This window comes from Ascidia mentula, chromosome 9 (assembly GCF_947561715.1).
Source record: "Ascidia mentula chromosome 9, kaAscMent1.1, whole genome shotgun sequence".
Taxonomy (NCBI): Eukaryota; Metazoa; Chordata; class Ascidiacea; order Phlebobranchia; family Ascidiidae; genus Ascidia; species Ascidia mentula.
In genome coordinates this window covers 8,674,044-8,687,125 of record NC_138574.1, presented here as the reverse complement: position 1 = coordinate 8,687,125, position 13,082 = coordinate 8,674,044, and the positions used below count along the sequence as shown (strand labels likewise).

The following is a 13,082-nucleotide window of genomic DNA, read 5'->3' as shown; positions in this document are numbered from 1 at the left end:
GCCGAAAGAAAAATATTGCCAGCTACGTTGAAAACTCATACATTTTACAGTTGGAACTTGTCGAGAGTTCCGCACAACAGATAGTTAAATTTAACTGTCAAAGCATTAAACTCGTCTATTTTTGTGGTTAAATGTCACAGTTCTTGACACATCCCTATCAATCTGCAGCTGTGGCGGATCAGAAACGTAACTTGTTCCTGTGTGTTGCGCGCACACGTATAATCAGCGGGAGGATGTTCAAGGTTGTGTCTGTCCAACGAATCCCTTGAGTTGGTATTTTGTTCCTGCTTCCCAGCGATTGGCGAGTAAGTTACCGCAAAAGGAAAATCAATTTATCATTTCCATTCAGTTAGGCAATGCGGTCGCGAACGCTTTTGTGAAGCCTGGCTAAACAAAGCTATTACTCACAGCGGCTACCTGTTTGCACAAATATAAATCGTTTCGCAGAAACGCGATAATCGTTTTTCGTGACTGCTGCAGGTTTACGTCAGCATAATTATTAACGCCGTGATCATATCGACCAACACACTGCAACATCCGTTAGTTTTAGTGGATGCTCTAATTTGCTTTTGACATTTTATGTGCCAACCATGACGAGCTACACTCGGAAAATTGCCGTAACCTTTCCAAATAGTAAAAAAAATCATAGTGATTGTTAAGCGTACTCAAGCGTTTTAGCTGTATCAAATACATGGACAATTTGAAATAACCAAAAAAGTCGAAGACGCAAAATACAAATCGCAACTATCATTTCGGATCACTGGCCATGTGGCAACGAGGCTCTTACCTACATTTTGCCAAAGTCTTTCTTTTACGTAAGATAAGATACCGAGGCCAAAATAACTAGCAGTGTTCGGCAACATATCTAAAGCGAGGCAACGGCACAAACCACTGCGCAGATATCTGAAAATGTGTTGCGCAATGAAGGGTAAACGCTTGAGGAGTTAGTTAGCTGAAGTGGAAAGTGTCGGTTAATAACAAAAATATTTTTGCTGGCGAGGAAGACGAAATGGCGTATCTTGAAGGCAAATTATCTCTCTGCGCACAAGCGTGCTCGATACACGTGACCGCAATGCGAGATCAAGCAAATAACATATCGTGCACTTCTGCTCGTCATGTCTTTTTTTTTTGTGATTTAACTGTGTATTGTACATTCAGAAGCCTAAGTTTGCGTATTTAAATTGTTTAACTGAGAAAACAGAACTCTCCGACAAATCATTTGTGCTATTTTTTTAGGCTAACCGCACACGATACGCACAGTGCTGTGCAGTAAGAAAAACTTTAAGCCGATAATGTGAAACAGATGTCTTTCCTTTTTCCGTGCGACTGGAAGGACTGGTTTTGCATGAATCAATTCTTGTTAAACTTGGACAAAAATGCTTTTAAGTACAGACATTCTGCGCGCTTCTCGAAGCATGATCAACTCTACCAGACCATGACACAGTAGCATGTGACCAGGTGGGGAAGGGATAGTCTAATTTACAAACCGTTTAGAAATTTAAAATAATTTGGTGAAGATGACCTGATACTTAAGAAAAATTGGACCTGTAGACATTCCTGTAATCTTTTCTTCGTATTTTGCTTCACAACCGTTTGTAACCTTGCGCAGTTGACGCATGCCGACAGCGTTGACAATTACAAGTTGCAATCTGACACCTCGACGGAAAGTTGTTTTTCAGTCTCGTTGTAATTAAATACCAGACAGTCATTTCTACCGAAAAAATCAGATAAAGCTAAAATCGATCGGCGTTTTGGACTAAAAATGCCTTTCGCAATCTTACTGCCCGGGGCACATTATACTGTATACAGGTTCGAGAAACTAGCTAAGAATCTATACCTTCCACACATAATACAACATACTCAGCACCGTCCCCTGCAGCGTTACTGCATAACTATATTGCATTGGTGCTTATGTCGAGTCCCTTTATGGGCAAGTGGAACTTGTCGTCAATTTACGTACAGGTTAGATCATTATCGCAATATCGGGCTGCCAGAGATAAATTGCATCAAACGTTAAGTGAATGCCATCACATAAATCACATTGACGTATAAAAAATCAAACAATTTGTGCGCCGCTTAACTAGCTGACTGTATTTCAAAATATAGCTGTTGTGCTCTGTTGCAAATGGTGCACAAACCCATCAAATTTATAAATATAGCTGGTAACGAAAACTTTAGCATCTATTAACTGGCTTCTTCGTTTCATAAAAGATTCATTTCATAAATGGCGACCACGCTTCCTATACTGACAGAGACCCAACCACTTACCGCAGTGGCATTCGACCGTGCAAAGCTCATCAACATCATGTGCTATAAGCAGAACCGGGCGCGACTACCTCGTTTAACACGTCAGCTAAAAAGGTTGCTTCTGATACCGATTGTCACGCGAAGACAGCGATTGTTCTGAAGTGATTCGCAACAAACCGCGCCCTACTTTGCCGCTTTTTACATGGAGCTAGCAACATATTTTGCAAGTAAGCATCTTTTTTGCAGCACCAGGGGCTGTTAATTTTCTATTTCTGCGTTTAGGAGATATGTGTTTAGGAGACCATTGAAATTTTCGCTTTGGTATGTCACGTTTTTAACCTCCATAACGTTTAAAATATGTGTTTTATTTAAATTAGCTGCTTATACTTTTCAACCCTGATTTAAATTGCACGATTTTCATTAAATATGTTTGTTTATGCCGTCAAGCAGTGCTTGGATGCATTAAAATCAGCCATAACCGATATTTACAGATAACAGGCCCCAAGATAATTAATAACCTCATTATTGTCAAGTACTTTACCTCAACCAAAATTAGCCTCTATAGATGTCCGTGGTTTTTAATGGGGTTTATAATGAATGACTGAATGACTTATTTATAATATTCCATGAATCATAAAACATGTCGTGAAGAGCTTAATTATTCATTTAAAACGTCACCCATCGTTTTGCATATGAGGAAGCTCGCCGCATCGCTATGTTCTGTACGGTATAGATTGCCCATGGGACTCTTATTTGTTCCAATTCACCTCGTGACGATGTCGACTGATTTTATCACACGAGTCAACCTCAGAGGATCAACACAAAATACCAGCAATTAATACCTATTGTATATATCACCACATATGTACATAGTCTGGTATTACACCTGTTGCATACCAACAAACTGATTTACCGTTTCAAAAACTATCTATAAATTGAGATTGAAGAAATTTCTTTTAATAAACTGAGATAAAACTTGAAAATGTAAAATTAAATAAGTCCAAATCTTCGAGAAATAAAATTGAACCAAATATTTTCGCTTCATTTTTTTCATTGGTTTTTTCTTTTTGGACCTTTTAGCCACACGGGTAAATAGTAATCTCTCTATCATATCAAAATCGTCATTAAATAGTAATTGGACGTGGACGTATAATCATAGACACTATCACTTTATATATGCCGTGAAATAATCAACACATTGTAATTAAATACATGCGTATATGTTTTTATTGCTCCAGCAAGTTTAACACTTAAAGTTTAAATGTACCAAACAATTTGCTTCAAAGTGTAAACACGATGATACTTTACGAAAAAAAGCATCTTTGTTCTGTATCTAAAGCGACAAATGCCTCATTCGTTGTTTGTTTAACTTCATCGGGTCGAATTTTAGTGCGCCTGGAATTATTCGCTTGTAACAAAATTATAATTACTATCTATTCATTACTGATGCTGTCGGTCGTGTTATCAATACAAGAAGGCTCTTCCAACAATAACATTGATAAAGACCAACATTTCGGTTGCTATGCAGCAGCCTTCGTCAGGATGCACCAACATGTGCAAAAACCAGAGAATGCTTTTGGAGTCGGTGAACCTAAATGCGTATGCATTAAATGAAACGCCGTTTCCCCCAGTGTACCAATACTTGCTGTAGACACTTCTGCCCCTGCACCGCACAAACACCACAATAGTGTAGAGCGCCTTTCGTGGTTGCGGTTAATTGTATTGCAGTTGTGTCCTTCCCGCCTTTCCTGATCGTTCTTCATTTCTTCTTTTTCTACTCTTGTGTTTTTCTCATTTGATGCGCTTCGCCTATTGACCACTGCTTTTTGCAAATATATATTGGCACATCCTGACAAAGGCTGATGCATAGCAACCGAAACACTGGTGTTCATAAATAACATTGCCAAAAGAGCCATTTTGTATAAATTTATAATTATTATCTTCGCTGTAACTGCACTGTGTAAACCAGACATTAATCTTTATGATTTAATCCATACAATATCTGTAACGACCTGACATACATATCCTGTAAACAAAACACGATAACTATATCCTAACAAAGTTGCACCAGTGCGTGCATATACGACAGACCTATGGATGTTTACGTGCATTATCCTTTTCCAAACGTGCTATATCGCTAAGCATGCCACCACGCCAATAAAGGTTCAAAAACTGTCGACTGCTAAAGAACCGGTAAATTTGCATTGTCAGATTTTGAGATAAAACATTGTTAAAACAGCTTTGGCCTTTTTCGCTTCTGTATACAGGTTTACAACAGTATAAAAGTCTTCGCCAAATTGGAAACATATTAGATTGTAAGTTAAATAAACAAGATTTTTATTTTCGCCCACTTTTATTCCATTTTACCAAAATGCGACATAACAACATAGAATGCCTCTTCCCAGTTGGCAACTGTTTGTTTACAAGCCAACAGTAAAAGTTACGCCGACATGTAACCCTGTGTAAAAAGAGCCATTCGTCAAGCTACCTTCCTGTTTAACAATGCACCAATCATGGTCGTTTACGTCGTGTGTCATTCATTACAAGCAGGTAGTCGCTTTTAATCATTCAATGGAAACAGCGATAAGTGATATGCTTGTCACGATTCAACTTTTGGCATCATAACAGGCGCAAGCACCTTTTTTCTTCCTCCTTAACCTGTTTGGCTTCCGTGTTCTTCATGACATTTTCACTTAACGTGATTCTTTAACCCAGTAGTTCCAAACCTGACTTTAAGGGATCCGTAAGATGATTTCAGGGGGTTCTTGAATAAGTAAGACCAGCCTATTAGCATTTTATCCGTTTTTTCTGCTACCTTTTTCATTTCGTCCACTCCAAAATAAATTTCGGTTTCTAATTATTTCTACTTTTAATACGTCTCACACAAATTTTCAGTTGCAGAAGTAAACAACTTGTTTGTTACAAGAGCCTCATGAATATTTTAAGTACACTGTAAAAATACTTGGGTATAAATTATTTGGGTAGATACCGTTTTGTGGGTATTTAAGCATCTACCATGCAGTCATATTCAAACACCAGGACGAAATAACTTATTTAAATGTTTTTAAATTTTGGCGGCATTTTTTATTCTGGCGCGAGCGGCACAAATACCGCCCTTTTTGCTTCCTTTCGCCAAAGAGCACGCCATTTCTAACAAGACGCTAACTGTTTGTTTTTTGTTTGTTTTTGAAAATTGTAACTAAACGTGGTCTGTTTGTAACAGAAAACAAAATTAGGAATAACATGGACTTTACTGTTACTGAAGATGTAGATATTGTTATCTCTGCTTTGGATGGGGGAACCATGTGAAGACAAGGAAAAAGTTTACAGCGTGTTTTATGGTATGTATATCACAATATATGTGTATTGACAAAAGCTAGCCTTTATTAGTTTTTAATAGACTGGCTATTGTGATTTTCCAGATAATAAAATTGATGGGAAATCTTTGAGTGCAGTTGGGCAACTGGATGTTTTTTAACCCTTTTTGCCAGAGGAGCCGTTCTCGTTAACCCTTACAGTTTTATCAGTGTCCATATTATTTTACGTACTGGTAAATTTTTATGTGCGCAGTAACTTGCAAAGCATGCAAAATAAAAGTGACTAAATTTTTTGTGCATTATTTCAGTTGCAGAACCAAAACAAGAGAGGAATTTATGTACCCAATTTACTCATTGGGTATATATTAGATTCCAAAAAAGTAATAAGGTACAGCCATATGGTACCAAAAGGCCGCCTTTGGGTATGAGTCACATGTACCCAACAATTTTGGGTACTATATACCCAAAGAAAAAGTTTTTGGGTTCTCAACGAAAGTACCCAAAACTCGAGGTCATATCTATCCAAATATTTGGGGTATACACTATCCAACTATTTTTGCAGTGTAGAGTACCGCAAACTAATCATGTTTATTTTTTTTGCGAGAAAAGCAACTACGCGACGAACAAAAACAAGGAAATGAAATGGCATGGGCACCGATAAAACCATAAAGGTTATGAGTCAGGCGCCCATGTAAAGGTGATTTCCTCACGGAGAATCACCGTCTGCCGTAGGATCGCAGCCAGTCGCACTGGGAGGTGATGGGTTGCGACAAGCTGCATGTGACGAAAGGTGGCCACCCGGCCGTGCTGGCCAAAGCAAAACCCATCGAAACGCAAATGACAACTCGGTTCTCAGAACGTTTCCTTTGATCCACATCGACAGACCTTAACGTCCCGAGGACTGTCCAAACGTGGTGGTTTTGGTTGGAGATGGTCGGGATCGTATGGAGGTTGCGCTTGTTGAATCATCGTAGGTCTTGCTGATGGTCAATCGCACGTTGTGATGTTGGTGTGTATCGCTCCTAGGTCTGAAACAACAACGGATCCTACGGCAGTAAATTGTTCATTTAGGCGTAGAGTGTACAGTGGAATATAGATAAAAACACAAATAAAAAAAAAGACAGAAGAAACGCAATAAACGACAAGAGGACTACAAGAAAAAAGTGAAAAACGGACTGCTAACAGGGTGAATGAAAAAGGAAGTTAATACTGAGATGTGAAACATTGGCGGATTTTTTTTTTAAATGATGGACGGGAGAGCGATCTAATGGAAGGGTTTATTTACTCCCATATCTGTGGACCCCTAAATTTTAGCATGCGTAAGCCGAAGGTGGCAAACTAGATTATTTTTTTAAAAAAGGGTCAGTGACTACAAAAAGGCAAGAAAACTAATGCTTTAACACATAAAAGGTTGTTTCACATGCTTACTGTAATAAGTTCAGGAGGTAACTATTAAAACTGTAATTTTTTTCCTGCCAAAAGATATACCTATATATAGACTTACAAAACTGCAAAACTTGATTGCGGATGGAACACTCATTCCACGAAAGATGGTGATGGGTAAAACATATTGATTACAAATGCCCTAAAAATGTTCAAATAAAGTGTGTGCGTTGATCTTGTGGGCTTTCACCTGACCAAACAAATCTGAATGACTCAAAATTTTGCTTTGTGTACACGATGTCTCACAAAATACGTATTTATCATGGGTTCAAAGGTTTAATTGTTCCTATAGCGGATTTCTCATCGTTACATTTTGTAAAATATTTGTATATGGCACCAGTTTGTATATAGCATTTAAAATTATCTTCGGCCTTTCTGGTTGGGTATATATGTGTGTGTTTTATGGATAATATTCGCTGCCTTTCTGTTTCGCTTACAGCTGCAGTTTTTCCTGGCGGCGTAGGACTATTATTTTATTGCATTTGTGTAAGCACAGGTCACTATAGTTCATAAAGCACAGAATTCTAGCACATTTTATGTGGAAAAATCAAGCAACAAATAAATTACTCTAAACAGGAAAGAAACAACATGTGTCGATATATTAGACCATAAACGCTTTGACCGTTTCAACGACAGGCAACGCACACAATACACAGGTTGTGTAGCTTCCTGCACAGTCGGCGCATGTCACCAAATGGCCACAAGGTAAAAATACAACAGTCGCTGTGTTTCGACGACAAATTTTACAACGAATCTCCTGCTCGCGTTGGCGTAACTGTTCGCGTAAATCTTCTAGGGGTGTTCTTTCTGTCGATATGTTGTTGTCACGTGATGTTTCCGCATGATTGACCGGCAATATCAAAATGGCTTCCAACAGAGATTGAAAATTGCTGAACGTCGAGTTGGTTTTTAGGTGGTGACTGAAGTCAAAACCACTTGATTATTTGTTGTTTACAATTTTTTAGACAATAAGATTACAAGAAAAAGAATGTATCACACGCTTGCTTATTTTCCTGACATTTTTAAAAGCCTTCAAAAACTCCTGTTAAAAACCTTTTTTGACTTTTCTTACTTTAAATATGCTCGTTTGATGTCTGTTATTTCAAAACCCATCTTGCGTGCTTCAGCAACTAAACGGTTTCCTTGCAGGTCAGCATCGACTTTTTCTTTTATAACTTGCATTTCCACCTGGGGATCAACTATTTGTGGACCAGTGTTTGGTTGTCTAAAAAAATTATAACAGTTAAACTTATATAGGGGAACGTAATGCCTATAAATAAAAACTTACTGTACGACAGATCCTGACTGGTTAATATTAACTGCATTCGAAATGGTGGGCCTTGAAATATTCGGATACAGACTTGTTACGTTGTAAACATAATCCACACCTTTCTGTCGCAAAATGTATTCGCATCTGCAAAATTATTTGTTAGTGTCCTTATTTTTTATGAATGTTTGGGATTACGCTTTAAACTTCTCAAACGAAGGTTACAAACTTACGTTGGAAACCACTTGGCATGTTCGAAAAATGGATCGTCGTGGATTTCCCAGTTCTGCAGGCCACCGTTACAGTGCCAGCATTTGACCCTATCCCGTTCTCCTAAATAAATCATTCTGTCACGTCACAAAGAGCAAACATCACAAGGCGTAATAGTTTGCGAATTGCGCCAGATTGCGATTTACTTTGCGGTTTATACAAGGAACGAAATAAAACATATTTGAACACACAGCAAGCGATTTCGCTAAAACAATGTTTACCAATATTCCAACAAATATGACTTTGTCAGTATTTCAAAAACGTAATCAGCATAAATTCTTTAAACTTACCCAAGTAAAAGAGTCCAGCGTCGGCCATGCGTGACGGTGAAGCTCGGATTCGGTTGGATGACCACACATGGGAATGATCATTAAAAGTTTGCAACCTTGCCACATGTTCTCGCATGTGGGGATTCACCGGATTTGCGCATGGAAATAGATGTTCTTCTTGTCTTTGACTTGGGCTTGCCCTGGTCCCCAATCTGTTAATTGTGTGTTCGCAAGTTGGCTCGTGCCACACAGCGTCACGTGGGTTATCGTTCAAGGTCCATTCATCGACAGCATGCCCACAACTGTACATGACGTAGTTGACAATTAAAATTAGCAATGACAAACGCTATGTGCATTCACTACAAACTACAAAAGAGTACAATAATTACAAATTACTCCAATGCATTTGTTTCGATTTCATTTGCAACAAATGTACACTTTTAGTTCAGTTAAGTGTGAGTTGTGATACTAAGTTGCGCACCTGTAACACTTTACCCGATCTCCGCAACCTTCATAATAAAATCCACATTCTGCTAATGCTCTTGGGTCTGCTGGTGAATAGTTGGGATAACTTCGAAAAGTTGCCAAACGGTGTGATTTGTTTGTCAAATCACCTTCGAACGTAAATTCGTGTTTAAATTTCAATGATTTGGAGGTTCTAAATAGACGTTGGAAAACACGATAGCGGTAATTGTAAACACTGTAACTACCATCCTAAATTATGTCGTGTTGTAACACAATAAAAACCACTTTAGAACTAGTTTGCAGATTAAGCAATTTGATTTAAAAAAAAACACTTTTGTAACTGCAAAGAGGTTAGGCAGAACCATTGTACTTTGATATATCTTACCTGATGGAACGTGACTTCGACTGTGGTCTGGAGGCTCAGCAGCATTGAGGGTTATTCGTCCGTCTGATACAACTAATGACGGAACTTCACTTGACCGAATTAAACTGCACATTGGATCACAAACACTTCGACCTAAACTGTCGTTGATGTCACTTCAGTGCGCGCTTATAGTCCCGTAACGCACTGGCGTCGCACTTATAAATGTCATACGGCAGCGAGGATTACGAAACGGTACACGATGTGGAGGGTATTTTCTCCGGGGATTTCCCTTCTGGTCTTTTGCACCAACGCGTTTTCCGGGGTATTTCATGAAGAGAAAAACACGTCATTGAACCCGTTTAACCCGCAAACAAAACTTCAAATTAGTTACCATTGTTAACAAAATGTTGTGCAGATGAATGCGTATCGCAAAAATATTAGTATTTTACGTTGTTTTCAAAAAAATTCCCGAGTAATTCATTTATTTCCATACATGTCATATGTATCAATATATATGTAAAACTTGTTTGACTCATATTTTAATTTTTGGGGGGTTCTACTGGTGACATATTTATCATTACGACCAAGTTATATTTATTGGGTATGTTGGATTTTATGCAACAACTACATATAAACGGAAAGTTATACACGGTTAGGAGAGGTAATATAGATTCACTGACGTGTGCTGAGGTACGAGTACAAGATATTTCTCCATTCACAAATACCGGAACAACGACCAGAGTAAACAAAGACATTGCGGTATCGGCCGGTTCTTACCGGTTTTCGTTTGTCCCGGGGTACTATACTGAAACATTACGCCAATCGGCAAACAAAGGAATATGGGTTTCTGTAAAGTGCGGTCATGTTCTATTCATGTTGAGATTGTATTGACATGACGGATTACCGAAAAGGGGAACCACCAAAATATTTTCAGGTCCACGAATACATAAAGGTATCCAATGTGGCCTACAAAAATTAGCTTGCGTGACTATCAATTGTTACGGGCGTTTCACAATATTCAACAGGAAATAAAAAACAGCAGTCCACAGATATCTTTTATTTTTCAATTCTTATAAGTGTGTGATATGTGATTGGTTAGTGTGGTATCTTTGAATGCTTACGAGGATTTCGAGCAATACTTCTTTGCACCTGTTGTCATCCATTAAACATGGCAGTCATAGCAGAAAGACTTTTAGCAATGTCAAACAAATCAAAGGCCTAAACACGTACTTGGCATTTGGATCAACTCCAAGGCATACAATCTTTTATAAAAATCATGACAATAATTGTCAAATAAACCTGACAACAAAAAATGTGACCGGGCGGCAAATTCAGCGAAAAATCAGACAATAATGTGCATGAAGCTAATTTAATCCTTGAGCAACAATAAGAGTGGTGTTACTTTATCAATGCATGTCCGCTGTACCGAAACGTTATGGAAAGTCCCAGTTTCGGTCCCTTTGCCCACTCAACCTGTTTTGATCTGGCGCATGTGATGCAACATGTTGATTGATACGATTGAAAGCAATGACGTGAAGTATTGACGCGCAACAAATAATTTCGCCAAAAGTGGCACGCTTGTTACTTTTTAAAAAAGGAACACTAAAAACAACCGGGTACTTCTTGCTTGGTTTCGCACGAAACCTGTCATGAAACAAGAAGAAATAAACCCGAACATTATATCCACTGTGCTGGTATTGGATGTCTGGTGGTTACGTTGTGGTGTAACTCAGTTCTCAGCCATATGAAAGATTCTACTTAAAAATTGAAATCAATAAAACTGCCTAAATCAAGACTCACATGACTTGGACAACGAAACTTTGCGACGATGTTTTGCAAAAACAGGAAGAGGAACTTGCTACACGTGGCGTCACTTAAATGTCTGTGGGGGCATGCCATACCAGTTACGCCATGCATTCTCAAGTTCTGTAAAGTTGTTGGAAAAACCCGTATCTTGTCGCAATTGTGATACCTATTTTCGTTACGTCTAGTTAGGTTTTCGCAAACACTGATGAAACCTAATTGGTTTCAAAAGTAGCCCAGTCTGTACTAACATATTTTTTTGGAGACATGCTAACAACAAGGTGTGCTGAGTAAGCAAAGTAACTTCATAAGGCTCAGGTCGAGTCTCAACCTTAAAAAACATGGGTCAACGCCCAAATATATTTACTATTTTTCGGACACAAGAAACCATATGAAACCCACTATGACAAACTATCTGCTTCGCAATTCATTAGTGCACTGTCTCCTTCGCGGTTATCATAAAACTAAAGTTACATTCACAACAAACATTTTTCTGTGTCAACAAAAAAAGTAGAAAATTGCACTAAAAGTAACAGCGACCAATAATAATAAACCTTTTTCGCCACAGCGAATCTGACGCCACACAAGGCGTTCGCGTCAAAATTGCCTTTCATGTACCAGAAAAGCAGCTTATATTGTAGATATCGAATAGTTTCGAACATGGGAGAACAAATTACGTTACCTCAAAGGTCAGGGTAAGCTGTGACATCATACAAACTTATATGTCGCTGTAACATCACAAACCAAAGGCTTATTTGTCTCTAATTATCAGCAAAATAAACGGTGTGTATTAGTTGTTAATTGTGGCGGATTTTGTTGTGATAATGAACTTGAACAATAGCCAGTAAATCTGCGCATCGTCAACTAGATTGTGACCGAAACCGTTTATTCGGATGAATTAATCGAATCATTTATATGATGTAACGCGAATCCGTAGGTAATGCTACTGTCAGACAAAAATCGATGCTATGACAGGGTATCTGTGTTCCATCTTCCATCTCAGTTTTTCTCGGCGGTATTTGCCAGCCTCAAAATTTAATTACTTATCTTTTGCCGGAAGTAGACAAAACCACAGTGCTTCAATAAGTACTAATTGACGCGATAAATAAACCAATAACGGTTTGTCTCTGTCGTGTTTTTGAAAAGTTTGTCGTTAGCGATCATAAATGCCTTCACCTCAAACAGACTGGAAAAATATGACAGGTTACAAATAGGTTGAAATAGCGCCCATCTTGTTGTGCTCCTGTTTAATGCTGTAGGGTTTGAACCTCACCAGCAAACCGTTGTATCCGAATAAACAGTTTATTATCAGGCTGTGGGAATAAATCCCAAGCCGGCGAATAGCTTGTAGAGTCTCAGTAATAATAGCAGTGTAACAGTAGTACGATAGAACAAGTAGAATCGAATGGAATTAAATAGAATGAATCTACCGGTCTAATGGGCTTTTTAAAGCTCTCCATACTGAGAGCTGATTGGTCAATAATGTCACGTGATATCATGAGGCGCTCGAAGTAATATAATAACATTACGCAATTCAAGCACTGGTTTCTGTGACGTATGTTACAATGCGAAAACTAAACCAGAATTCCATTCCTTCACACTAGGCTAGCTGGCAATAAAGCGCCTTCTGTGACGTC

The 13,082-nt window shown here is 38.4% G+C and overlaps 1 protein-coding gene across 1 annotated transcript; it reads right to left on the bottom strand.

The window, feature by feature from the left end:
- Nucleotides 1–7,465: 7,465 nt before the first annotated feature.
- LOC145913695 (baculoviral IAP repeat-containing protein 8-like) lies at nt 7,466–9,851 on the bottom strand. The gene is made up of 7 exons (XM_083001441.1): nt 9,664–9,851; nt 9,295–9,427; nt 8,835–9,115; nt 8,508–8,607; nt 8,296–8,421; nt 8,080–8,232; nt 7,466–7,927 (listed from the first exon to the last, which is right to left on the bottom strand). Exons 1-7 carry the CDS (start codon nt 9,773–9,775, stop codon nt 7,609–7,611), a joined length of 1,224 nt encoding a protein of 407 aa, XP_082857567.1. The 5' UTR covers nt 9,776–9,851; the 3' UTR covers nt 7,466–7,608.
- Nucleotides 9,852–13,082: the final 3,231 nt, after the last annotated feature.

Excerpts from the sequence above, each read along its gene's own strand:
- LOC145913695 (XM_083001441.1), bottom strand. The coding sequence starts at position 9,775 with ATGTGCAGTTTAATTCGGTCAAGTGAAGTTCCGTCATTAGTTGTATCA. Across the intron at positions 9,428-9,663 it reads TCGAAGTCACGTTCCATCAG|GTGATTTGACAAACAAATCA; the intron begins GTAAGATATATC and ends TTACGTTCGAAG. Across the intron at positions 8,422-8,507 it reads CATGCCAAGTGGTTTCCAAC|ATGCGAATACATTTTGCGAC; the intron begins GTAAGTTTGTAA and ends ATAATTTTGCAG.